Raw genomic sequence first — 27,579 nt, forward strand, 5'->3', positions numbered from 1 at the left:
CTTTTAAGAATGTCATTCAGTACGTGGTCTGCTCCCTGGACTGATTCCTGTATAGTGTTCAAACTAATCCAATAGGGCTCAAGAGCAACTGCCAGCATTCTCCATTTCTTTCCAAGTCAAAGATGACCCACTTACTGCATTCAATAAGTGTGGCAGTTGTTCAAAAATGTATTTAAGTTTTTTTTCCCTATTTTCCACTTCACCTTTGATGAAAAGAACTAAAGAAATCCAGTCCTTACCAGCTGCTGCTGCATTTCCAATAGCCTGGAGTGTTGAACGGCCACTGCCCGATTTCCGGATGCCTCCAGTGCCATCTGATGTTTGATTCTCAATGTTGTGCTCCACTCTGGCCATCTCTCGTACCACCTCTTGGTAGCGCTCCATGAAAACCAACTCACCGTAGCAAGATGAACTCTCCAGATTAAACATCAAAGCCACCTTTCAAGGACAGCAACATAGCTACTGAAATTGAAAATTACGTACACGGAAACAGGGAGCCGAAATGGCAATTTCTCCCCTCAGGAGTTTAGAGGGACTGGAGACCAGTGCCTTAGAGACCATTTTCAACTATTTTAGAAAGCTAGACTATTATGTATTACAAGATGAGATTTGAATTAATCTGCATATCTTTCAGAACTATGCTTCAAGATTTCAATATATCAGGTAATGAAAAAAATCTAGCAAGCTGCATGTCCAAAATAACTAACAAGTTCTTATTCATCCAGGAATGCCTTCTAAATATTTAAAGGCAGCAGATAAGCATAATCATACAAGTTCCCAATATCAAACTAACAGTAGAAGGCAAGCCAAACTAGAATTCTTTATCACCAGAGATACTGAATATCAGAGCAACAAAGCAATATAGTTATTTCTTGGGCCTATAAGTAAGGAAAGGATGAAGTAGTAACACTTGCAGTCAAAGAGAACTAGTGAGCAGGGGAATCAACTGCTGCTTGCAATGCGTAAGTGATACCAACTGCTCTGATAGTATTATCTCAAACTCAGCCAGGTTACTGTTATCACAGAGCATTGCTGACAAATTTCAAGATGCAGACGAATTTTCAGAGCATCAGCCCAAAAGCCACATACAGAAAGGTATGCAAAACTGTGGGAGCAAAGAATTACAGGTATGCAGGCTGGAAATTACGAGTCTTTTTGCCTACTTTCAGTGCCATAAATTTAGCCCCAGCACACCTTCCTTAAATAACTGTACTCACCACTTTGGATAGGGAATATATTTGCATGTTACCACTGAGCTTAAAAGTGGCAGAGTCATGGTTTTGATTCACTAACTACAGGAAGCAGCTCAGATGCAGCTTCTTCAAAAGACTTCATAAGAGCTCTTAACCTTCTCTTTCACTCAGTAGATTCACTAAGCTTAGTCAGCTCTGATCAAATATTTCCATGCTTGGAAAAGCCAGGTTCAGAGAAGCTATTTTTATACAATTGAGGGGGAGAAAAAAAAAAAAAAAGACACCACAATAGCCTTGTTGCAGTGTCATCTTAGAATATCTCTGTTCCTTTCATATATTTTCACTGCTTAAGTCACTTTTTCACTTCAAGCAGATGCTTTAGCCCTATGTTTGCTAATACAAAAGGAGCATAAACTTCATTAGCTGTCACAACAACAAACGCCAATACCAAATTAGATTTTAGAGTAGCACAAAAGATATGCAGCTCATTTACCTGATGGGCTTCTATGAAATTTCCTCTCAAAACACAAGAAACTAGGAGTGATTCTGGTGGGGAAAGCATCATAGGAATCAGGGAGTTTTGCTGCTGTGGTCTCATCCTACTTTCCAAATCACTCCAGCCAGACACATTATTGGTACTTCCCTCTGCAAGATAAGGGAATGAATTTGGAGAACATTTCATCAGATAATAGCCAATTATCAGATAACAGTACTTCTCATATTTAACACAAAGATATAGGAGCAGAGTTACAAAGTTTTAGCATGAAACAGACAATATAAACCCCTTGTTAAAAATTCCCGTAAGATTTGACTATTTGGTCAGAATTTTCATTTTGCCTCTCATCTTCTTAGCAACTACATAATGCTTTGTGAGATGCTTTGCGAGGGCACTGGTTCAATATTGATAGATGGAGGGGTCTCAAGTACTGAACCAAAGAAATGAAAAATTTAAGACAGGTTTGCTCATTCCTCAGAGTCCAAGACAGAGACTGGTAATGAGCCCTTGTCCTGCAATTATACAATTAATCCCAGAACAACAGCCAACCAGCTGCAGCCAGACAAAACCCACAATTAAAAAAGCACAAAGCAAAAAAAGTCATCATGAACGTGAGAACAAGATGCAAGTCAATTTTAAAAGATATCTGCGATCGGTTCAGATCGAGCGTTAGCACAACTTGCACCAATACAGCCTTTCACAATCTCAGCTGTGAAGACTGAGTTCAAACCTCCATAACAGCCCTTGCTCAGCACAATCTTTGTGGTAGGTGGTTTCAGCTGAATCGTCATGTTTATGTACAACAAAGGAAAAAACTTAGCTGGCAAGTTTAATAGGATTAGAAATATATATTTTTTATATATTACATACACATTTTTATATTTTTCATTAAAAAAATCATATTCTATGTAACTCTTTTCTGGTATGCCTCATCTGATAAAAATAACTGCACTATTCCGCATGTTCTTTCGAGCTTAAGAAAGTTTTGCATTGGTCAACTACCGATCTATTATCTTTTGATGATTTTCTGAAAAGACACTGAAAAAAACAAACAAACAAACAAACAAACACTCTTTTTTTGGAGAGGAAGATGGGAGCTCTAAGAAGCAAAGAGTTTTAATTCTGTCCTGCACAGAGTAGTAATTCACCAGTGAAGCAAGTAACTTCATTGACATTTCAACAAAACACTGTTTTGCGGCTTAATACCTGAGGTGCTGGTGGTGCTTAGCTCGCTACTTGTGGTTTCTAACAACGGACTGGAAGTTCCCTCTTTCCCTAAATTGAAAAACAAATCAAAAACAGCACATGAAGCACACTTTGACCAGACAAGGTAATCACAGTTTACTACAAATAACAGATAAGGCAATTGCAAGAGATCTTCGAGAGCACCTCACAAATGAGCCATCACTGAAGTCTATGCAAAAATGCAAAAAAACCACACTTATTTGGAGAATATTCTGGGCCACCTCATCAAAGTCTCTTGTCTATCAGTGATTAATGTTAGAAACTTTAAAGCATCCTATTTGGAAATATCCAACTCCAAAACTAGCCTTCTTTAAAAAAACTACATAGAAAAGGGGTGAAGTGATAATTTAAGTCACAACGGTTCCTGTAAATACCTATCTTGGATACTGCAGTGATGTGAATAAAAATATGACAAGTAGTTACATATTAAAGATCTTATTTCCTTAACTCATTTAAAATGCGTCATCTTTTAGTTGTAGAAGTAAACTTTAGGAAAGCATCAATCGAAGTAGAACTGGATTATGATGCTTCAAACCAGTTAGCTAAAGGAAGCAAATTTCATTTGCTCTTTTCTGTCCAGTAAATCTAGATGCTGCATTCCAGTATGAGAACTTAGCAACATGATGTGCACTTCATAGATGTCTTAAGTCATTTTTTTCAACCCACCTGTCTTGCACCTTTGCGATCTACTTCGCTTCCTTAGCTGGAGCATCTGCTTAAAGAGGAATATCGTCTGGATGCTGCAAGCTGATGTTTCTATGAAAAGATAAATATAAAAACAAGAACATTACCAAGTAGCTGGACAGGACATAAACACAGATATTTGCCTAGCTTGTAAAGTGTGCCTGTACATCTGCACAGGCAGAGCTCTGATGGCAAACAGATCCAAACAAAGCAAACATGCTTGATCTCAGCTTAAAGGCTGCATCCACCAAAATGTGCCCCTTCACTGGTATGCTCAGGGATTTTAGTCGAGAGCATTGCCTGGAGAGCTGTAACAGAAGAGTATCAATCCCATGAGAAAGCACCCTAACAAGAACCCTACCTGCATTTCTGTTACTCATCACCACTTTGTATCGCCAGTGAGCTTCGGAAAGGTATTTGGAAAACTGCAATACACGATTCCCAAAACTTTCTCTGCTTGCAGAAAGATTCAAGCACTCGACAAGCTCCAGCTCTTCACGAAGGACATTACTGGAGTCCCATGGGAGTGAACTCTGAATTTCTTCCAGGTGGTTGAGGAGCAACGTGAGGAAGGCATCCATGGCCACATCATCCACTAAAAATCCAGTGACACCACTGGTGAAGTGTTTCAGATCCAGGTAGCTCTGCTGAGAAGATTTACAGCTTTTGCTGCTCAGCTCTGAGTCAGAAAAAGCCTGAGTATCTGAGTGCACTCTCTGAGCATCTAGCAGGTGCCTCTCTAATTTCTTGTCAGCCTCTATTTGGTGCTGTGGACTTTCTGAAGTGGAAGACTGTCGACTAGTACTGCCTTCTACACTCACAGTAGAACTCTTCTTGTCAAGATCATCATCCTCTGCATAGTCCTCAGGTTGGAGATTCTCTGTGTGAAGGTCACTATAGGAAACAAAAAGCAAGGAGAAGATGTTCTCCAGAAGTTCCAGGCGCAGGGGAGCAGGAACACTCCTTAAGAACTGCTGACATTTCACAAGATATTGGGGAAAGACTGATGAGCAATCTGTGTATGTAAAAAACAAAAATAAAGAATGCTTACAATATTTTCCAGGACATCTTCCTTCACACCTCTGCCCTCCAAGAAAATCCTAGAATAGGGAACTACTCGAGGGTTTCAGAGTTGATCATTTCTCTACAAATCAAGTACCATAGCGTACAGTGTTTTACATTTAAAAGGCCTGTGGGCTGACTTCCTCTCAGTAGTTGCACTGTGCGAGAATATATAAATTCAGACTATACCCATTTTAACCATTAAATTAGTTTTGGCCCTAGGAAGTTATGAGCTCTAACAAAAGCATGATTGCTGCAACTATCCTATATCTAATACCACTTTCTTCTCGCACTGTTTATTTAATACAGTTTTAAATTGTAGTTTAAATTCAATTACCTTAAATGCTTTAGGACAAAGCAGATAGCTTATCCATATCTACAATTACTGAAGGTAAATGCACCTCACAAATGCCGAGAGACTTGTCTGTCATTGCCCTCTGCATAAAACCAGTCCGTGTGTGCAGGGAGTACTACTGACCTAACACTGAATGCCACTTTAGAGCCCAGCAAATGGAGAAAGAGAAGGTATTGAACCTGAGAAGGTAGGCCCATCCCCTGCCGCTTCCCCGGGAGAAGTTGGGTCTTCAGGGCCACCACGGAGGAGGCCGCGCACGCAGTCCGTGCAGCTGGCGCGCCGGTGCGCGCTCACGCAGAGCGCGTAGATCGCGTACTTCATGGCGCAGAACGCCCGCAGCAGCGCCACGTTGCGCCGCTGACTCAGCACGTTTGGAACCGGCGCTGCTGGGGAGGAAATGAAGGGTGTGAATTCATTTCAAACTCCCCAAAGAAAAGAGAGAAAAAAAAAAAAAAAAAAAAAAGAGAGGCAAACAGAGCACACAGTCTGAAGTCTGCTCTTTGCTGTCACTGCCACTCTAAACAGCAGCAATGGTGGAAACTATGATGTATGTAACAGTTAGAACTGAAGAAACAGCTAAATATGAGTCCTGCTCAGAGCCTACATAGGCTGTAATTCACCGGGAGCTCTATGCTAATGTGTAGTATAGACTTGCTGGAGATATTAGAAGAGATAAACTTGCATGAGATCATCAGTGTAATAGTTTTGCCTCCCTTGTGGAAGGGTTTAAGCGGAGTTTGAACAGTTATTTTAAGAACTGAACTGGAGGGTAGGAGGAAGAGAGAAATGAGGAAAGAAGGATGTAAAGACAGCCTGCCTAAGGATAAAACTTAGAGATTGTAATATTAAAATAAACTAAGGCTTTTTAATCAGAAGAAAATAATGTGTTTTAAAAAGTAAGACATGACACTAGTAGCAGATATCATCAGTTTCATCAGACTTTGTCCACTGCTTTGAAAGGTAAGTGCACTGTTGGCTGAAATCCAAAACTCACACTTAACTTTTCAAGTTACAGGTATTATAAAATACATGATAATGGAAAGCATGCATGATAATTTTAAAATTAAGTCAGTTTTAAGCAAAAGAAAGATGTCATTTTTCCCCCTACATCAGTCTGGTAAAAAGTATGTGCAAAGTTTTGTTACCATCTTGAAAAGGCTATTTCATTTTAAAGGCTATAAATGGTATCTTCCCTATTTACAAAAGCAGGTGAGAAGAACAGATTCTTCCTGACAGAAGCATTGAGCAGCACACACTTTGACAGATCACAGATATTCCTGGACAGATCATAGATATTCCTGTGCTCTCACAATCCTACACATTTACCCTGCATCTGTTGGTCTCTAGAAGGAACCTTTTGAAGAAGCTCAATTATATCATCTTCATTCAGTGCCAGTAGATTAGTGAGGTGATGAAGAGAATATACTGCAGTGTGGCAATCTAGACTATGCAGGTGGTGCAGAAGAACCTTCTTTGGGATAGTAATACTGCAAGAGAGAACAAACAAAAAGGTGACACAGACTCAGGCCTCTCGGTCGTGTTTAAAGTTCTTTCATGCTAACTCTCATTCAACTGAATTACTGCAGTTAAAAAGAACTAAAAAAATAACATAACCAACATCCAGGAAGCAATTTCAAGAACTTGTGATATGCAGTTGCTAGGAACCAATTAGCACAGATTCACAGAAAGAATACACTTTCTATTTGCACTTGTAACACAGAATAATAGACAGCTTTGGCAAGACAGTTAGGAAAGAATTATTTTACCTGTTTTGCTGTATGCACCATTCAAGAACTTCCACTTGAGCCCAGAGTCCATCACAGAAATCTTTTAACACCAAATCATTGCACAGATCCTAATCAAAAGAACAAATAAAACATTCTCTTTTTAAAAAAAAAAAAAATCTCTAGACAAGCATAACAACAGAACCAAGTCTGTTTCACATATGAGATGTTTATAAGACTCTTCAACCATAGGGTAATTTTAAGTGCAGAAACCTGTCAGATTTGTTAAAGACAGCAAGCAAGGACTATTTGAATGAACCAAGTTGATCAGCCAATACATGACATACCTCCAGACCACAGGAAGACAGCTACATTCCTGTTCAAATTTAGCTTTCAAAAAGACAACTAATGCTTACTAATGCTAGTTCAGAGTTTAACTCCTACAAGCAATAGTTCACTATACAAAATGCTGTACTGGGTAGTAGATACTCATTTTCCTTTTCCATGTGCTTTTCTGTAGCAGATGACTGCCTGTTAAAAACTAGACCAAGATATTCACTTCCACTTCTGCCAAGAGAAAGACTTCCAAACAAGGTGGATCTTTCAGACCTTGTTATTTGTGTCATAGTTGATTTTAATCCGGGAATGCTCACAGAAGATTTTTAGCTCACCCACTGCTGAATTCAGATTAGTTTCTCCCCCCCCCCCAAAAAAAAAACAGGGAAAAGTGAATATAAGCAAACTGCTTTAACTGAATTCAGACTGGGAGCACAACATTGCCACTTGCCTTTGCTGCAGCTTACCTGAGTTTTGTGAAGAGTCCACAGCAATGCTTTTGCGGATTCCAAGCTACGACAGTGAGTCCATCCTAGCAATATCAAAAGGCGACTGAGAGGGTTGAATTCCCTCCTCAGTAAACTGTTCAGGCCTGAGAAGTCTTCTCTTTTCAGTAAGGTTAAAGCAGTCACCTAGAAAACAAAAGGGAGAGTAATTATCACTCTAAAACACAGTTATGAATCTAGCAGTTTATGCAAGCAAGAAACTGCTTCAGCATTAGCTTGGCAAAAAGGGTAACATTCTGCATTTGCAAGTTTCCCAAGCTCATAGTCTACAAGCCATCTGGTTACTCCAAATATTTGCTACAAAACTGACTCACATTCCCTCACAACACTATCATTAGTTCCTTTCTGATTAAATCTCTATTGAAGGCTTTATCTAAGAATCTTGTATCAGTAGCTTAACCTAAAAATGGAGCCAAGTTCAATTTTAAAATTCACATCGGTGGCTGCCTGCCAGGATTCTGCTTATTTTCTCTGTGTAAATACATTCAGATAATTTAATCTGTATGGAAAGGTTTTCACCAGATCTTCAAGCTCTTTACAAATATTACTTTCACCTTGCAAACCCTTTGAAGAGCTTCCCTGCCTGAAGTCTACCAACTTCACAAAACCAAAGTGTCTAGTCCAAGGTCATGGGATAAATCAACAGGAAACAGCTGACAAAACTGCAGACAGAACATGGTACTTCGTAAATCCTCAAGACTGAATGCAGGGGAGCTTTTCCAAAATTTCACTGAATGTTTTGAGTCCATCATACAGCTAAATTAACGGGAGTTATCATCAGTTAACTCCTTGTTCCTGGAAGTCATGTCTCCTGGTCAATAATCAGAATACAAAATGTCCTTGGAAGTCACCAAGGTATTTGGAATATAGGGACTGATGTTAGCTACCACTGGGTTCTCTCTTAAACATTTTATGGCCATACCAGAATCTGCTCCAGAAAGTGCTTACTGCTGCTCAAGCAATAGAAGTAGGCAGTCTTCCAAGAAGCAGCCTCTTTGGGATCTGAGAACAGAGTCATCACTGCTCTCTCTGTATCCAGCTGCTCAGATGAGCCTGAAACACATCAGAATAAGATTATCTTTTAGTACAGAGGGGTGCATTTCAAAGAAGCATAATCACTGTTAATTTAAACTAAGTAACAGTTAACATTCTCTCAAATAATAACCAGCTGTTATACCCTACTAGATAAAACTCATAGATACTATGATCAGGTAATGAGAAATCCGGTCAGAGAAACACAGAAGGAAAAGGAAACAGGGCAGATGGGGTGAAGGCACTGTAAGCTGGAGATTGAGTCCTAGTGTCAAAGACAGACTGCTCCTAACATAGTATCCAATCACTAGGATTATTTGATAACCAGTAAACCCAACAGTTTGGACTGAGCCCAAACCCAATCCAAAATGCACAAATTTTCCTTTGAGCTACAAATGAGCAAAAAGGTTATTCTGGCTGCAAAGTCAAAAAAAAACATTAATGCAAAGAGCTGCCACACTAGCAGAGGTCTGCTCAGTGTGCAACATTACAGAGAAAAATCACTCTGCACTTCTTCCTCTTCTGTGGGTCATCATGTACCTTAAACCCTCACTTCTGTACTGGGACACTAAGCTGCTCTGCAGGCCCCAGCAATAGTTTGCTCAGGACAGGGACTTGTCTGACCTGCGCCAGTGAAAATTCACTCGCTCCCAGTATCTCCATTTCTCTTCCCCCACAAGAGGGCACTATCTGCAGCTATGGTCAAGAGTGCTAGAGCCCACTGGGCTTCACTGCTCTCAACTTTCCTTCAGCGATTCCTAGGAGCGAAGGGAACCTTTGGAAGACAGAGGATACAAACCCCACTGGCTCACACCTACATGCACAGAGGCAAGCAGAAGCAAGCAGGTATTCTAGCCCTTCCTTCCTTGCACACTCACCTGCTGCTTTCCCAACAAGACCATGGGCACTGCTTGCCACCCCGCTTCAACTGAGCTCTTCAACTGAATGTACCAGACAAAAGTGAAACAAACCTTTTGATTTTGACACCAGAAATCTTTCTCTTGTTCTGTCTACAAGAACACTGCTATACATGTTTAACAGGCTGTAGCTCCGCTTCCTCAGCATGCAGCTTAGTAACTTCTCCTCCCGCAGCGGGCTCCCTTCAGCCCAACACGCATCCAAGAGCTCCCTGAAGAGTTGCCGAATTTCATCAGTCTGATGTTCCAGATCAAAATTCATCATAGTAAGAGCACCATAAACTGTATCTACTAGTTCTCTTTGATCCAGTTCTGCTGGAATCTCAGAATTGCACTGAAGCCTCTGCAGAGATTTTAAGGATTCGCGAAGAAAGTCAACAAAGATATTTTGCAGACAGGAATACTGCTGGAGCGAGGAGTTGTGCGCGCCTTGTTCCCCGCAGAGGAACTCCAGCAGGGCTTGTGCCTTCTGGGGAGCTCGCAGCAAAAGCTTCCGGAGAGCTGAAACAGCACCCAAACTGAACCTGTGAGAATGGCCATCTTTTCTTGCCCGATCTGCGGTACGCGTCTCTAGGGTGCACTCAAATGCTTCAAACAGCTCCTGGAAGGGAAGAGTGGAACAGTAAGCCTTTTGGACTTTGTAAAATAACATGAAATAAGTATGTTGAAAAACATGAGAAACTTGAAGGCAACCAGATAAATCCATTTGAAAACATCGGATTGCTTAGGAAGCAACAACGCTGGTCTATCTTGTCCAATATCCTCTCTAAAATAGTAGACATACAACAAAATATGAAGAATTCTGTAATACACAACTAAAATATAAGCCGTGTGCTCTTAAGCAAGTACCACAATTCATACAGACAGCTGATTAAGAGAAGCTGGACACTGAAAAATTGATGAGAGGAAGTAAGACAGCACTCACTTTTAGAACTTCCTCAGAGATATCTCTCTGTAGTTCTTCCAAGAGCAATAAAAATTCAGTTTCTCTCTGGAGAGCAACTGGAACAGTTTTCTGAGGTAACATAAGAAAATAGGGAGAAAGTTAATCTACCTTTACTTATTTATATTAACAAGTAAACCTGATTTTAGCTATTTAATTATCAGACTGAAGGCAGACTGAAATCTCTCTCTGAAGGTATCTAATTCTCAGTTAAAGACTATTCCACATTTAGATTCTGCTCCTGCACCAGGGGATTCCATCTAACCATAAATCTGGAAATGGAGACAACTGTCACTTCCTCAGGAATTATAATCCCATCAGTTAGAGGCATCTTTCTTAAGAGGGTGATTTTTCTTCAGAGCATGCAGAAAGGAAAGCACGTTGTGAAAATTAACAGTTGTTTATTGACATCTTTGTTAAAAACAAAAGCAAAACCCATCCCATGCACCTCTCAGACTACCTCAAGAATCATCTCGCATGAACAGTAAGAGAACACACAATTTTAAATAGGCAACTAGACTATTTTCCACTCGAAACTCCTGTACCTGATCACAGGCAAGCCATTTTTCCAGCACAAGAAGCCACAGCCACGCAGCTCTTCGAGGGCTGCAGCTCTGCTCACATCTAAGGAATTAATAAACACATATCATGAATTACATACAGCATCGCTCCCCACCCCCCAAAACAGTCAGAGCTCATTTTGATCTTTACATTTCCTCAGGTATGATAAATATAAAGATGACCAAGTCTTTAAAGAAGAGTCAAAGAAGAAGATGCAGAGAGACAGAACACTGGTACTATTTATATGTTAAACTGGTATTTTCTGCTATGTAAATAACTGTTTTTAGATGGGCTAAGCACCACTACTACTGCCATAGCTTTTTGCTTCAAAACAACTGGAATTCACTTCTGGTCTAAAGTTCAGTCCATAGAGCACTCTGGACAGTTCAGCAGATTTCTCTGAAACCCAAGTGGTTGTCAAACACTGCTATTTGCTCGCTTCTAGTTCTAACCCCGAAAACAAACAAGCCTTTAGCTCACAAAAGCAAAAATGGAGTTCTACATCCAAACTAAAAGTGAACTATTGCACCCATTAAAGAATACCTCTAATTTCCATCAGCTTTTCGTCTGCTTCAGTACATTTACACTCAACCTAAAGTCTATGCTGTTAAAGAACATATTTGGTATTGACTTCGCAGCGTCTTTCCATGCATAGCACAAATAGCAAGGCCAAAAGAGATCATAAAGACTTGTGTCTCACGTGGTCATTCACAATATTCATCAAACCATGTGCACAACTTCCCCCAGCCTCCTTTTAAGTGCTGCTCGCATTATCTGTGTCTTAAAGGCATTACTAAACGTTGCATAAACGTTAATGAGAAGTGTTAATTATCATTTTTGGAAACAGGGAGCAACATTAATCTTCCCCGAAAAGCTGGAAAAAATCACACTTCATTTGTAGCTGCCTCAAAAAGCAGAGATCAAAGCTAACTAGCAACAAGCAAATTAACAAAAAACAACTGTTTTAAAATCCAGCATGTGAGAAATAAGAAATAATAGCATTTTGACTTTTTTTAAAAAAAGTTTTAAAACCCTGGAGTCTTTCCAGAGGAAGATCCTTCCTACGACTACGGTGCGCGTTTGGGGGGCAGCACCGCGCCTGAGCACGCGGCGGGGCAGGCTCCCCCGGCACGGCGGGAAGGGGCCGCCTCACGCGCTTACCTGGCGGGCAGCGGCCGCGCGACCAGCGCGAGCAGCGCGTGCTCCGCGGCGCGGCGGCCGGGCGCGCGGCGCAGCTGGGGCACGCAGGCCCGCGCCAGCTCCCAGCGCCCGCGCCGCACGCACTCGCGGAAGAAGCCCGCGAGCCGCTCCAGGGAGGCCGCTTCCTCCCGGCCGAAGGGGTGCATCTTCCTGCGGCCGCGGAGCAGCCGGGCCGGAGCGCGGCCTCACCGAGCGCTTCCCCCCGGGAACGTGTGAGGGAAACCCCAGCCCGCCGCGCCGCCCCGCGCCGCCGCCATCTGGAGCGGCCGCTCAGCTGACCGCGCGGGCGCGCGCCCATTGGCCGGCCGCGGCGGCGCGTAAACAAGTCGCCATCTTTCTTTGGGGCGCCTGACGCCGCCGTCGCGCCTGGGCAGCTCCGGGCAGCTCCGCCCCTCAGTCTCTGATTGGCTCTCGTTGAGAGCCCCGCCCCCTCATGCGCGCGGGCTCCGCCCCCGCGCCGCGAGCGGGGCGGTGTGGAAGGAGGGGCTGAGGCGGCAGCGCGGGGCTCTCCTCGGGGTGTCTGTGCAGACCTGCCCGCGTGCACGCACCCGTGCAGAGAGAGGATCTGCCTTGGGGGTGGTACATATGTGCCTACTTATTTATGTAAATATATGTACTTTTATATACTTATAAATAAACGTACATATAATGCATTCTATTTTATATAAATATGTTCTATTTTATATAAATATGTTCTATTTTTTATAAATATGTATATTTTTTATATATATAATGTTTTTAGCCCCTTTGAGGGTACAAGTACTATCCAAATAGATTTAATAAAACTTAATTTGGTTACCCATTCATGTGTACAGTACACAGTATTTTGTACATGAGCATGCATACACATGCACACACACTATGCACATGCTCCATGTAAATCCATGTGTGCAGATCTGACACAAAATGGAGATCCTCCATGCAGAGCGTCCTGACCTGCGGCCCGCAGGTGGCCTGTGCAGAGAGGCGTTGGGCCTGCCTGGATGGCAGGACCCCGGACCATGTTATTCCCTGCATCCTTGTGTCCTTTTGGTGGCTGCCAAGGACAGAGGGAGGCGGGAGAAGGAGGAGGGTGACTCAGCTGCTTGGCAGGGTGGTGTCTGGGTGGTGTTCGGCAGAGATAAGGCCCCCTCTCCCCACATCCTCCCTTTATTCCGGGCTTTTTGTTTGTTTTCTTCTTTCCCTCTAAGGCGCCAAACAGAGAGGTCTCTCTCCTGGGACTCTTGCGGCGGGGGCAAGTGCCAGGCAGAGGAGGGATGATGGAGAATGACAGGGGTGCCCAAGTAAGTGAACAGATGAATCCAACTGGCTTTTACATGGAAAATACGGGGAGGGGGTGATGCACAGGTGTGTGGTGAAAGGACAAAACGGCTAGGAGTTTCTCAGCTCACCTCTGAACGATATAAGATCCTGCAGCGACTTTATCCTTAACTCTCCTAACTCATGTAGCATCTTGAGTAGTTTTCCTCTACCATGTCCACTCAAAATCAGCCAAGAAATGGCCCACATACAACCCTGCCTCTGAATTTATTTTGGCCGTGCTGGAAGAGTTTTAAGTGTAGAAACCATACATTCACCATTGCACACATTGAACTCTGATACCTTAACCGTACACACTTGGTGACTGCTCTTACTGTGAGAGTGTGCCGGCACCGCTTCTCGGCCACCTCAGGCTCGGGTGTTATTTCATGTCTTGCCTCCTGTGCAGGCTAGCAAGGAGCGCCGGGGGAGACAACCATCTCCTGTCACCATGTGGGAGCTGGTTCGTCCTGTGGTCTTGTTGCCCTCTCCAGCTGGTTCATCTAATTTAAACTATCTCTTTAGTCAGACTTCTTACTTGAGAAGCTATGCCCTCACGTAAGGTATCTTGAATGACTGATGCGTTTCTTTTCTTACAAATTTCTAAGCCAACCTACTGGAGTCACCTGCACAAGTACTACTATTGCTGCAGTTCTGAAGGGATTGTTTTCACTTATGTCTTCCTACAGTCATGTTCTTCGGAATTACAGGTTTATTAATGTCTATAGTTTTGTAAAGGTAGCTGAATGTAAAAAGCAAGGAGGGAAGATAAATTATGGATGGTGTTTTCAGCAGAAGTTCTAACTAGTATGTTGGAATTAGAAAGCAAAGTGTAGGAGAGACTTTTTCATCTGTAATTTCCATGCTCATTATGCAAGCTGACAATCAATAATTTACACATTTTCTCCTTCTTATTAAGCATGGCTTTATAAAAGAAAAAGCTAACATTTGTCATATTTTCCAATCACCTGAATTAAATAATGTATGAAATACAGCAAGTTATACTTGAATAAAAGTAATCTTAACTGTGATCAGAAGTCCACAATAATGTAATGTTTTTAAAGGTCAAACTATGAAATCGTATAGTTTGGTCAGATCTTTAGTGAAAAAAAGTCTGAATTTTTACTTTGGAACACTGGAAAGATAAAGTGTTTTTTATTTAAAGTAGTGTCTGCTGTGCATTCACTTGGAGAGCTGCAAATACAAATTGCTAGAAACAGTGTTTATAGCAACTTCTGGCTGAGTGAGTATACTCATGGAGTGATTACATGTTACAACATAGTAGTTTGGCATTTACATTGTCATATCATTTTGTGAAAATGAATTCTCAAAACATCCTATTATTCATTTCTAAGGTCTCTATGTTGTTTGTCTATATTAAGCTTCTCATCTATTAGTTTCCTTACTGACCCTTGAAATAGTCAGAGAATTACTTGGAACAAGTAAATGTAGCTCTGTTATTCTGGTGGATTTTTCAGCTACCGTTCTCTGTAAACAGAATAAAAGTGGATCTACTGAGAATTCTTCTTCTGCTTTAAAAATGATATTTTTAAAGTTACTTAAAGTTACTAACTCTGATAAATAGAAAGAAGGGATATTACTCCTGGCTAAATATAAGGAAGTAGGTTGAACTAAAGGTGGGCAATGAAAATGATCTATATTAAATACCCAGTCCAGTGACTGGGATCTGAGGAGAGCACATGTTATGTTTCTGTCAAATTAGCTGAATTGCAGAGTTTATACTGGATTTATGTCCTTTTGACAAAAGTCAGGTACTACCTTGCCCAATATATGTCGGCTGATATCAAGTTAATCAATCAAAATCTGTTAACAAATTTGAGTTGGCAGAGTAAGTTTATACATGGTTGCTGCTCTGCATCATCCTGCCACAAAGCTCTTGATCTTCTGTGGGGAGCATCATGACCAGATTTATTGTCCTTAGATCATAATAGCAGTTACTGGGAAATCCGAGATGTGTCACTCTCTTGAAGCATGAGTCACATCACCTCCTTGATCTCATTTACCGGAGCAGCTTCAGTGTTTGAAGTGCTTACTCTTAACTTAGCCAGTGGTGCCAATCATTGTAAGTTTGTGGTACCTGTTTAGGGAGCCGCATGAGGTGTGCTGTCACATTAATTAATCATGCATATCAGTCACATACAGTGCTGACAGCAGCCAGTCATCTTAGCCATGCCAGTCTTTCGTCAGACACTGCCTGTCACAGTTTACAGCCCTATCAAGTTAGTCACCTTGTTGCTATCAGTCATTTTGGTTATGTCTCACCTCTATTACCAGAATGAACGAAATTTGGACTAAAAATATAAAAATTATTTTAAAATCCTTTTTACCTGTGAAAAGAGAACTTTAGGAGGGAACCAAAGCAGTTGCTAAAGGTAGTTTAAGCAAGCTGTAAACTACCCCAGCATGTTTTCACTGTTCCCCACAGGTGGAGCAATACATGGGGGAAATTAAAGGTGGACTGAGACCAGCCATGAAAATCACTGTCATAGGGATGGTGCATTCCAACCCCAAGAGGTAGGTGAAGGGCTTCTGTGATGTCCCGTCACTTCATACACTGTAACATACCTGCCTTTTAAATTCAAATGGTTTCTTGAGGAGGAGGAAAGTCATACAGATTCATAATTTATGGTTCTGTTTCCTTTTGCTGCTTTTAGAGTGAGATTAAAATTTAAGAAGGAATACACTGCTCAGGCTCTCGTACTGCTGTTGCCGCATTTTCTGCTCCTTGCCTTGATCTTGTGAACACTGTGGGGAGTTTATGAGCATTGCTCTTTCAGGAGCTGATGTAATTCAGAACTCGTGGCAACCCCATTTAATTCTGCACAGCAAAAACATTTGGATTTGGCACAGACAGTGCAGCTCCACTGCTGTGTTCATTCCAGATGACAGCACCTATGCTATCATGACATTTTCTGCCTTTACTGCTATCAATGCCTGTGCTTCCACTGCAGAAGAGATTTCTTCTCTTAACAGATTTTTTTCCATAGCCTCCTTTATGGCTCACCCATTTGGCTCACCCACAAGTGCATTCTCCATGCATTTGCCATGTTTCCTCTGTTCTTTTACATTTCTCACAGACCTAGTCACCGAACTGTTTTTTTCAGCTTTGTAGTGTCTCTGCTCTGTGATCCAGTGGATGCAAACAAGGATGTTGGGCTGTTACTTACAGTCAATTTCAGTGACAAATCCATCACCCGAAATGCACGAATTGGTGGGAAATGGGGAAGAGAAGAGAAAAATATTCCCTACTTCCCATTTACAGCAGGTGACACATTTAAGGTAATTTGGGAGGTGCTCTGATCAGGGTGGGACAAAGGCAGAAAGGGTGCATACATCATAACAGATTTCTATCTATTGAAATTGCTACATTAACGAGCCTGGCATACTGGTCTGGTACGGCACTGAGAGAACCATTCATGCTTCATCAACAGCCCTGATGGGGGAGAACGATTTCTTTTCTAGTTTTACCAAGAGAGTTCACTGTAAGGAATTTTACAGTATTATCTCAGCAGAAGTTGTTAATTTAGAGATGCCAGAGAAAAATCTGTAGGCCTTGTGCTTTGATATCCTGATCACACGGGGTTCTAAGACCATGCTAGCAAAATCACTGCTGCTGGTTTCTGGTACCTTCCCTTGTTGTTCTTCCATTGCAGATGGAGCTCTTGTGTGAACACCAGCAAATTCGGGTCTTAGTTGATGGACGACAGTTCTGTGATTTCACTCACCGCATTCAGGCCCTGAACTTCGTGAAAGCTCTGCAGATCACAGGGGACATCAAGCTTACCAAAGTGGCTTGATAAAAAGACATCCTCAGTATCATCAGGGGACAAAGACAAATGTACTTTCTTCTGCCTGGGAAATGTTTTTGCTTTCTCTCCTGGGGACTGTGTCTGTTTCACTTGCTGGTGTGTTTGAAACATACACTTTTTTCTTCTTTTCTCACGCACACTGAGCAATGGCAGGGCTGTGGCTGGTCCAGGTAAATCAGAAGGCCTTTGCAGAGATCTCACAGCTTCTCAACTTGAGGTCTGTGATGCTCTGTGCTATCTCCTGTTCTTATGAACTTCTCCCCACCATGCCCCCAGCCATGCCAGCTGCTGCTGTCAGGCCTCCCAGAGATAGCATAGCTGTTACTCTTGTGACTGGAACTGAGCAGCACACAGGTGGTGGTATTGAGAGAAGAAAGGTTGGAGATCTCCTTGTAAATGAGCGAAGGAGTCTGATGGGCCCCCAGCAGGGTTTGCATTAGCAGGAGAAAAATGTTCTTCCTGGAAGCCCTGATCACTCAGCACAGTTAGTTATCTATGCCTCCCAGGACAGAGCAGTAAATGCCTCACCATCATCCTTGTCTCTTGCAGGTAGAGTTCACATGAGCTGAAAGGTCTCCACAGCTGTGGATTTCACAGTCTTCTCTGGATCAGCAGTGGTATCTGTAGCTACATTGCTTGTTCTTGTTTCTCATTAAAAATGGATCTGCACTGGCAAGCTTCTGTATTTACTCTTAAATATTTCACTGCATGTGAGTGTTATGTTGATATTTTACTGATGTAGATTTACAAAAGATTCCTGAATATGTGGCTATTATAATACATTTATATATCATGACTGCTGTCTTTGGCTCTTTCATAACTGGTTGGTAAGAAAACAGGCAAAAGGAGAATATCTCTACGTAAAGAGGCTTTTCCTTTTTTTTCTGGACAGAACTTGGAGGACAACAAATCTGCAAATAAGTCCTTCTGTGGGTAGGGGCCTATCAGATTTCTCTGTGATTTCAGGGAAGATACATAGCACATTGGTTTCAGAGGGCTTCTTCTAGAAGATTTTGCAGAGCCTGGCTGTCAGGCACAGGTTCTCAGGTAATATGAGGAATTTTATAAAAAAATGGGCATCCTGTTAGGGTATTTTAGCCATCTTACTAAATTCCATTCAATTCTCTGTCACTGTCGAAGATGTCTTGAGTTTTCATACTAATCTAAGCTTAGGTTATATGAAACCATTATTTTCACGTACCCCAAACTACTCTCTGAGAAAATTAAAAGAGCATAGTGGATTCAAATACACTGAACTTTTATAACGTTTAATAATAACAATATAATATCAGAGTCAAGTTTGCTAGAAAAACAATGCAAAGTTTAATGATATAAAATAGAGACAACAATCAGTAGAACTGCTATGAAAGCTCTCAGTCCTCGCGGCGCAACGCAGGAATGGGTTTATGGGGACAATCAGAAAGAAAAGTCTTGCTCTCATGGCTGAGTGATTTGTTCCAACACACTCAGCACCAGCCATTGTCTGGAACTGCTACGGCCGGTCGGCTCGGACAGAGCAGCACTCAGGACCAGGTAGTGCTATGAGCCATTGCCCAGACAAGAAAAAAAAATGTATGTCAGAGTGGGGGCCTCTCTGATCTTCTCTGACGTGACAAAGAACCAGATACCAGAGCAGATGGATGGCCAGACGGACCTGCGGGTTGTTTCACAAGAGCGGTATCTTGGTAGCTAGACTGGAATTCACACAGGATTTTTCATGGTGCTTCCAAGAGAGGCAGCCTCGGAAACCAGAACCTTTCACAGCTCTGAGCCAGTTCACATACCTCCGTTCACTCAGCCTGGGCTAAGTTTATGAGCCCTTTTATAAGGGGAAATGAGCAACACTTTTCTGCCTTAGGTAAAAACATAGTCTGGATCTGCAGATGTAAACTCCATACTTGTACAAAAGGATATTTTCTTCCATCTTGGAATATTCTATCTCATTCTTTCCTTGTAAATTCCCATTTGTCTGTATGAACCTGTTGTTCTTTGTCTCTCGGTTAGATGGTAAATTTTTGCTGGTTAACTTTTACTCTGGATTGACATGACTTCTGTGCTCTGGTAATACAACTATCAAAACAAGTCTAAGAGAAAAAAACAACACTCCCAGACAAAGAAAGCAGGAAACCTGGTCACAGATGTGACTTCCCGCTTGTCATGGAGTCCGCCTGACTCATGTCAGAGGTTTGATGGCCTCAATCCATTGCACTCGCTCTGCTTTGCAGCTGGCCTGGATATAATAATGGATGTCATTTTTGGTGATGATTTTGAAGAGGTTGCCTTGCACATTCCCCTTCACTCCTGCAGGAAAAGAGAAATGTGACAGATCAGGAGAGTACACGGAGGGCTGCTTTTCAGCAGATACGAAGTCTCCTCGAGAGGAATTTTAACGTAGTAGAAGCAGATCTATTTGTTTCATTATGGATAGGACATCTAAAGCCCATATGTCTGATTCCCCTTCTGCATTATAAAGACGTAGTACAGAACCCTCTTAAAGACTGGATGAACTACTGTGTGTTATGCACCGTAAGTAAAACATGTGCTGTTTAGATAGGGAATCTTACTGGAGTCATGCAACAGAGAGATGAACTCTCTAACAGTTCCTGAAGTAGATTAGACTTGTTCCTTGCTCCCTTTAGCAGGAAGCTGTCCTTCTTACTGCTGTGTCATCTCTCTCCCTCGCCAACCCCACTTCTGTATGTTTTTCAGGGAATATTTATTGCTTAGGAAGGGGAAAAGGAAACCAACTCTTAAAGACATTTCTTTAGAAAGATGTTCCTTTGGGCTACTGTAATAAACTCACAATCTTTAATGCTCTTTCTACATATACACCCTGCAAAACTACATATATTACTATAATAAAAAAAATCTTTTAACAGCAAAAACACTTATTTGTGAGGCTGAGGTTCCAGACAAATGTGAAGGCAAGCACATACACTAGCAGAACTGGCTTTCTTGTTTTGATTTTTTAATACGATTATTTTTTATTCTGTCCTATGTTTTGATTGTAGCAGATCAAAAAAAAAAAAAGTAAAGGCATAAGTAGAACAGAAAAAAAGGATGGCATCAGGGGATCCCTCTGGGTGTTGGGTTCAACAACATCTAAAACCAAGACATTTCCTCTTTGACTGTTAACTCTGTAATATTAATCAGTGTCTTGAGACAATCTCAGAGGTCATCTGACTGAGAAAGGCCCAGAAAAAGGGGAACACTCAAGATATGTAGAAATAACTCTAAACGTTCAAGATATGAAGAAATAAGTGTAAAAGTTCCCAGCTGGCGTGGGACAGCCTAGCAGTATGGGGCTTTTCAGTGGGCTGCCTCCTCCCGTGACGGACATGTGAGAGGAAAGGAGAGCTCACTTGGGTACACACGTGATCCTACCCCTCAGAATGGTTCTGCTAGGGTAGGAATTTGGACGCAGGCAAGTCTGGAGGCTTGTGCTTACCCGTGGGGACTCCGTTGTCCTCCAGAGCTGAGACGAGGCAGCCACGAAGAGAAAATCCTCCCACTGGCCTGTTTTCTTCCTGCAAATAAAATGGAAATGAAGCTTATCTGTAAAAAATACAGACTTATTTTCCAGGGCAGATCAATTGTTTTTACGAAAGGGGAGAGGTAATGCCAGTTTTTCTGGATCTAAACCAAGTCACAGGAGAAGTCAGTTAGGACACGTGATTAAGTTCAATATAATTTTCCCCCAGTCTCAGAGATTTCTTTGAGGGTGCTGGGAATGGTGGAGATTGATTAAAAGCACAGAGGTAGTATAAAAATTATGTATTTAAAATGTCTGTACCATTTTATCAATAACATATTTACATATTCTAAAAAGAAATATTTCTAGCAGTTTTTAGCTTACCGCTTTTCCCTGAGCCTGCATGAGAAAAAAATCTGACTGTTATCACTAGCAGGTCAGTTCTCTTGCCTGATCTCCAAGCTCTGCAGTTTGAGTTTACAGCATTAAAAGGGGGAGTTGCAATGAAGAAAAGAGACCACAAAGAAAGTGGCAAGGAAAAGATGAAGCAGCTCTTCAGGCTCTTTTAACTATTCTGATTTGGATGACATAAACAACATTTACAGCATAATTGCATATTATTATTACTATTATGATTATGTAAGAGTGTTTTTGAGAAGGCCACTTCTCCACTCACCTACCTTTGTGGGGTCATAGTAGTGCAAGAAAGCAGGGTCAGCTCTCAAAACAAATCTCCTCACCTTCCAGTTTTTCCTCTTGTGCCCCTGTAACATGGAAGAATTGAAGTTACCACTAGTAAATGCTGCAGTGGCCATTTTTTTCTGCAGACTGCAGGGGAATCCTAAATGGGTGTTAAAATTAGAGGTTTGGAGCCAACAGGGAAAAATCTTTTCTGACATCTTTACAACTCCCAGAGTTTTATGCTTAGCATCCTTCATCACTTTATGACTAGATCCTCTTCACTATATTATATCTAATAGCAAAGTTGACAAGAAAGTTCTCTCTTCTCTGTCGGCCATAATTTTCCAGCAATGGTCCTATAACCCCCATTTTTTCTCCATGCAGCCTTAACAGCTGTCATATTTCTTCTTTCACAGTGAAGGTTCATGGACTATATTTACCTGTTTCACTAAATAGCCTTGCTTCACAATTGTGCCACTTAATTCACTGACGTTAAACTGCAGGTCTTCCTTGGAACTGATCTTTTTCTTATAGCTCTCAGCCTACAAATGGAGAAAAGATAGCAACACTTAAATAATCTAAACATACTTCTAAATGCAAACTTGCACTCTATTTTATCTTCCCTGGAGCTGTTTTTAGCTCATTTCTTTTCTGAAAGAAGACTAGTCTAGCCCTGGTGCCCAGGTCAGCAGTTCTGAGATTTACAAGCAATGAATTACCCCTACCCATGCACGGTGGCCTTGACATAGCAGAGCTACAGCATGGTGCCCATTAAATGCAGACATAGCAGGGCTGAAGGCCACACCTCTTTTAATACCTGCTTACCTAATCCATAGGTCCCTCCATATCCATGTAGTTATCTGTCTCCAGCAAAGGTACAAGCCTTCTAATATTAAAATCCCAGAGCTTCTCCTTTAATGCTTTTTTCACCACATGCACGTGCATGTTATGTGCGTCTGCTTTACCATGGCCCAAAACCAAGTGCCAGACCAAGGGCACAGCAGATGCCTCCACTGGCAGTTCTATCACTCACAAACATGTACAACGCGGTGGAGTCGTCGAGGAACTGCTCCGACAGGTCGCTGTAACGCGTGGCCTCGATGCTGCGGGCTCCCACGGGCCTGATGAAGTTCTCCTCCATCAGCATGGAGGCCAAGGTGACGGCCTCGAACCGTGACACAGCAAAGCTGTTGGAGATCAGCCAGTCCACCACGGCAGAACCTGCAGGGAGAAGGCAGCTCAGACCAAGACAACGAGCTCTTGCATGGCAAGGCTGCAACGTGGCACATCGGGTGGGTGGAAGTGCTTGTCTGCAGCACATGTACCTGTAAAGGTCTCTTTGTATCTGTTGCCTTGCTCCATGTTGGGGGTCAGCTTAATTCCACTGCTGTTATCGTGCATTTTGTCCACTATGTGGCTGCAAAAGAGTAGGGAGGAGAGTGTTACCTGAAGGGAAAAACAGGCAGAAACTGTCATGTACTTCTGTCAGTGACTGAAATGTCAGTGATTACTAACATAATCTAACTAACAGGGACAGCCTCGGGACTCTCCTGAAGCTTCCTCCTGAGTATGGAATAGGACAGCTCAATTCTTCCAGCGCAGAGTGCTAAGCAAGATGCCTCACTAAGCATGTCTCATTCCAAAGCACTTCACCTGATCTGGATCTCCTCAACTCAGCTCAGATTCACCTCTTCCTTAGTCAGTTCTCAGTTTCCTCTAGTTTAGCATCATGTGCCCTGAAAATCCTTGCCTGGATTTTGGCTATCAGCGCTGAACGCTCACCAGCGCAGCGCCAACAGTCACCCATGAGCCTCTCCTTGATGTTGCACCCCTGGAGCTGAGGTATTGCCCTGATGGCAACACCGCTGCAAGCAGCACTAAGACAGCCTCAGGCCAGCTGCAGAGCTGTGCACCCAGAACACAACGATGGTCAGGAAAAAGCACATCCCCACACCTGGGAAAAACCAGGACCATGAGCGAGGTGGTCTGGGCAGTGAGGAGCTTCCCCTGAGCCTTTCTGTCCCCCAGCTCGGGCGCTTCACAGGCTGCAGCAGTAGCAGGAGGAGAGGGCATTTATACTTACTGGAGGCTGATATTCGCCAGCAGCTTGAAGGAGTTCTTCATCCTGTGAAGCTCTTGCACCTGCACGGGGTGGCCAGCATGAATAGCTCCGGTAATGTCCAAAGCCCAGGAGTCTCGCTCCTCTCTGGAACAACACTCAAGGAAATAGTCTGTGTTGGTTTTTGTCTTCAGTTTAATAAGCAGCTGTGGAGAGAGAAACATAAAGCAACCACAATGTTTAGCTAATACCATTCACATTTTGCTTCTTTTAGCCCTAGTCAGGTGGGTCAAGTGAGGGAAGGGTATGCCATCCCACCGGGCAGGACCAAGCAGTGTGTGGCCTCAAGGACTCTGCTACTTGTTGTTTTCCTTTCTTTTTTTTCCCAATCTTTGCTTTGCTAGTTCCAAACACAGTGAACATGCACGGAGCCAGAGGTACTCAGGAGAGCAGACTGCCCAGACACTGGGTTACATAGGAGTCTGCTACTGGCAGTAGAGCTTTTCACATCCAGGCCTTCTCCAGTCTCTCAACAGCTAAAAATTCTCCCTAGGCTCATTCTGCCAAGAGAAGTGCCTAAATAGTGAGCAATTTACAGAGCTATCCCCTTGCGCCCTGTTTAGGTGAAGTCTGTGCTGCTGGTACCAGCCAGTGACCAGAGCAACAAGGGAGGCACTTTCCTCTGCAGACTCCGCATGCTAAAAGTATTTCCACAGCAGCAAAGTCCCACTGGAGAAGGAGAAGGACTCCCAACCCGAGGACTAGAGAGAGCTTATAGAGCGGTGTCATTTAGCAGGGATATCTTTCTCCAGTCATACCGGTCTGTTCTCATATTCCAGGCATGGACAAGTAATGGTGCAGCCATCCAAAAGGATCCTGCCCTTTGGAGAAGGCTCTTTCTTGCCTCCTTCAAGTTTATAGTACAGCAGCTTATCCTGAAGCAGGACGAACCATCTCACCTTCCAGTTGTGAACAATATGTCCCTAGAGGGAAAGAAATCCACATAGCTGTTCTTAACATTAGAGAAATGACTGTATTTTCTTTTTCATGCAAACACCACAGACTAACAGGAAACTGGACGAATAAGATTGTAAGGAGTCACTGTGGTCCCCCGCTCTCTGTCATACACATTTCAGTAAGAAATACCAAAGTGACATCAATATAAAATCACGCAGCAAGAACAGAAAGACGCTGTGCTCTTTCTCCAGCAGGATATCACCTCTGCTGACAAGAAGTTTTCCTGCAAAAGCTCAGGGGAAGGATCTTAAAAAGCCGTGTTGGGGCGAGCCCCTACCACGTGGCAGCACTGGGCCGGAGGGAGGCAAACCTGGAACCTGGGAGGCCATCAGCACGCTCAGCAGCTCCTGCAGAGCAACTCCTGTTCCCCGTGGGCTCTGGATAGTGATGGATGCCTCCACAAAAGTCTCCCTCTCTGTCTTTTTGGTGTGGCTGCAGGTGCCAAATGGACTCGGGAGCACTTTGCTGCAACCCTTGGCTTTCCATCGCCTCCCCTCATACCGCTGTCAGGGGTTATTTCTATCACACCTGCCTCTAGTCTCCTTGGATCAAAATTCCCCAGGCCCCCGTTTTTTGTCTCTAATGGCAAAAGACTAAAGGAAAGCCGTGAACAGTCAAATGTCCCCTAGATTATACCAGAATACAAGAAAATCCCTTTTTTCCCCTGCTCGGTAAATAACGCCAGCCTCCAGCTGTTTTCCGCCCGGCTGTAGGGCAGGACTCGCCGAGCGGGGCTGGCACCGACAGGCCTGCTCCTGCCCTGCCCCGCCGGCCCGGGCGCTGCCGGGCGCTGCTGCGGATGACGGGGCACCGCAGGCGGCAGCGAGGCGCTCGGCAGGCAGCCTTGACACCTGGAGGAGGGTGGGGGCAGCGGGAAGGACGAACGTGCAGGGTCCGGCTGTGGTAGGAAGCAAAGCTCATTAGTTCTCCGTCAGCAAGGGGGGAAAACAGCAGTTTCCAAGAAAAGTTGGGGCCGTCAAGTTCAATTAAACCCAGGTCACTTTAAATCTAATGTCTTCTAGTCTATGCTAAATACAGTTTATCTAGCTTGATCTCATTCTCTTCATTTTCCTCACCGTCTTCCTCACCTGCTGTGAGGGCCATTGGCTGCTTTTTCTCTGAATACACTCTTCATGGTGACTCTTTTCTTTTCCCCCTTGGAGTTTCTTTCTGTTCCAGAAGATGGTAACTTATATTTAACCTTTTCCTGTCTCTTGCAGAGTTTACTTGGGGCTGTTCTGCTCACCTGGCTCCACGTGGGGCCGCCTGGGCAGATTGCTCCTGGCCAGGGTTAGTTCTGTGCTAGCGCTGCCATGTCACAGGAGAAGCATTTCACCAGGCATGGTGGAGCTATGAGCTACCCTTGTAATAATGTTTTTTGAGTGCACTTAAAGACCACATTAGTCACTGGTGTTAAAAGACAGCATCTTGGCACTAGAAGCAGTTTATGCCATCAGTTAAGTTGTACTCTTTAGTCCCGGTTATGCCTGGTCCTATGGGGACAGGTGGTGGGAAAGGCTGAAATCTTGTTGTTGTTTTCTCCATGTTTTGACTGAAAATTTCTCATGGATGAGTGTGAAGGGTATAGAAGAAAGGAGTTATTTATTGCAAACACGTTTCTACAGTTAGGATTGTTCTGCTCCCCTCAGAGGATGCCGTTTGCCACACCCTCATGTGAACTGAGCAACCCTGCTCTGCTGGGCCCTGCAGAAGGCACAGAGCGAACAGAGACCTTCAGAACACCTTCCCTCTAGCCGTCCTCCCATGGCCGCTTCCACTGGTGCCACGTGGTCCCTTGCCAGGCATTTTTATGGGCTCTTTACAGACATGGGGCCCAGGTTGCTCTGCAGACATATTGCCTCTCCAGTGACTCACTGTCATGGCTAATCCACTTTCCTCTGGGCAAAGACCGGGGCAGGGAAACCGGTATACGGGTAGTCAGCACCTGCCACTCTGGAATTCAGCCCCCAGCACCACTCGCCACCTCGGAGGTTTCTCCCCGACGGCCTGACCGCGCCGCAAGCCCGGCCGCAAGCAGAATCACAGGAACGAAGCCAGGCACCGTGTTTTACCTTCCAGGTTTGGAGAGCACTTACCCTCTTGACGAGGAAGCCCTCCTTGAGCACCCCGCTGGCCTCCTGCATCGTAGCCAGCGCGCAGGGGAGCCCAGCGCCACTGAGACACGTCCCAGCCCTTGCAGCCCGTCCCTGTGTGCACAAGCGGGTTAAAAAAGCTCATTTTTCCCCACCACCCTCCTCCTCAGCTGTGACGTACTCGCCTGGATTTTTTTTTTTTTTCTTCTGCCTTTCATCCCACTTATGAGACATTAGTTAAACATTGAACTGGCTCTGATACAGCACCTGCCCTCAGGGAAGTAAAACAAGGGAAGTTCAGGGAGGATTTCAAAAGACTTAGACAGAATTCAGTACGGTAACAAAGCACCGCCGGGTGAGCAAGCCGACAGAAGCAGCAGCCCCACGATGACAAATCAGATCAGACACATATCTCACATGGGAACGGGGGGAGCAGAGGTATAAAACTGAATCCGTCAAACCTTCAGGCCGCTCAGCTACACAGCAAGAAAGTTCTCCTGTATTAAGCAGACCCTATGGGGCACTACAGAACACACCACCCTCAGTGTAAAGCAGAATGATTAAAGGGGGAATTCACAAGACTTAAAATATATTTTTGTTTGACAGAAATGTATGTTACCTAAAAAAGCCCAAAGCACCAAAACCCCAAACCCCACTCCACTTTCAGTGGCCCCTGGAGATAAAAGCCATGAGATTCAAATATGCCTGCTTAAACCTAGGAACCTAAATCCACATGAAAGCAGTTTATGTTCCTAAAAGCTGCTAATGCTTTCAGAAAAACAGAAACACCCTGTAGTGATTGCTTGAAACTACTGAGAACCGCTGAAACACAAGTGCCTTTTTTTGTGCCCAAGATTAGTAGCCTTCAGTCATT

At 43.4% G+C, this 27,579-nt stretch overlaps 3 protein-coding genes across 3 annotated transcripts in view; 1 reads left to right on the top strand and 2 right to left on the bottom strand.

Annotated features, from left to right (window-relative positions):
* Nucleotides 1-12,400, bottom strand: part of ZFYVE26 (zinc finger FYVE-type containing 26) — a 37,406-nt gene extending 25,006 nt beyond the window's left edge. Inside the window, 15 exon segments of the mRNA XM_088536586.1 lie at nucleotides 240-438; nucleotides 1,687-1,838; nucleotides 2,896-2,964; nucleotides 3,601-3,636; nucleotides 3,639-3,690; nucleotides 3,975-4,633; nucleotides 5,215-5,421; nucleotides 6,362-6,522; nucleotides 6,802-6,890; nucleotides 7,563-7,727; nucleotides 8,524-8,654; nucleotides 9,605-10,151; nucleotides 10,476-10,565; nucleotides 11,039-11,117; nucleotides 12,216-12,400. Coding sequence (XP_088392712.1) covers nucleotides 240-438; nucleotides 1,687-1,838; nucleotides 2,896-2,964; nucleotides 3,601-3,636; nucleotides 3,639-3,690; nucleotides 3,975-4,633; nucleotides 5,215-5,421; nucleotides 6,362-6,522; nucleotides 6,802-6,890; nucleotides 7,563-7,727; nucleotides 8,524-8,654; nucleotides 9,605-10,151; nucleotides 10,476-10,565; nucleotides 11,039-11,117; nucleotides 12,216-12,400 — 2,821 coding nt within the window.
* A 1,028-nt stretch (nucleotides 12,401-13,428) lies between these two features.
* Nucleotides 13,429-18,104, top strand: LOC104575542 (galectin-related protein A). The gene is made up of 5 exons (XM_010222883.2): nucleotides 13,429-13,537; nucleotides 16,000-16,088; nucleotides 16,679-16,853; nucleotides 17,228-17,412; nucleotides 17,933-18,104. Exons 1-4 carry the CDS (start codon nucleotides 13,511-13,513, stop codon nucleotides 17,369-17,371), a joined length of 435 nt encoding a protein of 144 aa, XP_010221185.2. The 5' UTR covers nucleotides 13,429-13,510; the 3' UTR covers nucleotides 17,372-17,412; nucleotides 17,933-18,104.
* Nucleotides 18,105-19,269: 1,165 nt separating this feature from the next.
* Nucleotides 19,270-26,814, bottom strand: PLEK2 (pleckstrin 2). The gene is made up of 9 exons (XM_010222824.2): nucleotides 26,709-26,814; nucleotides 24,414-24,578; nucleotides 23,620-23,801; nucleotides 22,862-22,953; nucleotides 22,570-22,757; nucleotides 21,977-22,078; nucleotides 21,536-21,619; nucleotides 20,832-20,910; nucleotides 19,270-19,684 (listed from the first exon to the last, which is right to left on the bottom strand). The coding sequence occupies exons 1-9, from the start codon at nucleotides 26,754-26,756 to the stop codon at nucleotides 19,557-19,559; spliced, it is 1,068 nt and encodes a 355-aa protein (XP_010221126.1). The 5' UTR covers nucleotides 26,757-26,814; the 3' UTR covers nucleotides 19,270-19,556.
* Between the last annotated feature and the right edge of the window lie 765 nt (nucleotides 26,815-27,579).

The sequence above is a fragment of the Tinamus guttatus genome, unplaced genomic scaffold, assembly GCF_059628265.1.
Source record: "Tinamus guttatus ecotype Peru unplaced genomic scaffold, ASM5962826v1 Tinamus_guttatus_pri_ptg000676l, whole genome shotgun sequence".
NCBI lineage: Eukaryota > Metazoa > Chordata > Aves > Tinamiformes > Tinamidae > Tinamus > Tinamus guttatus.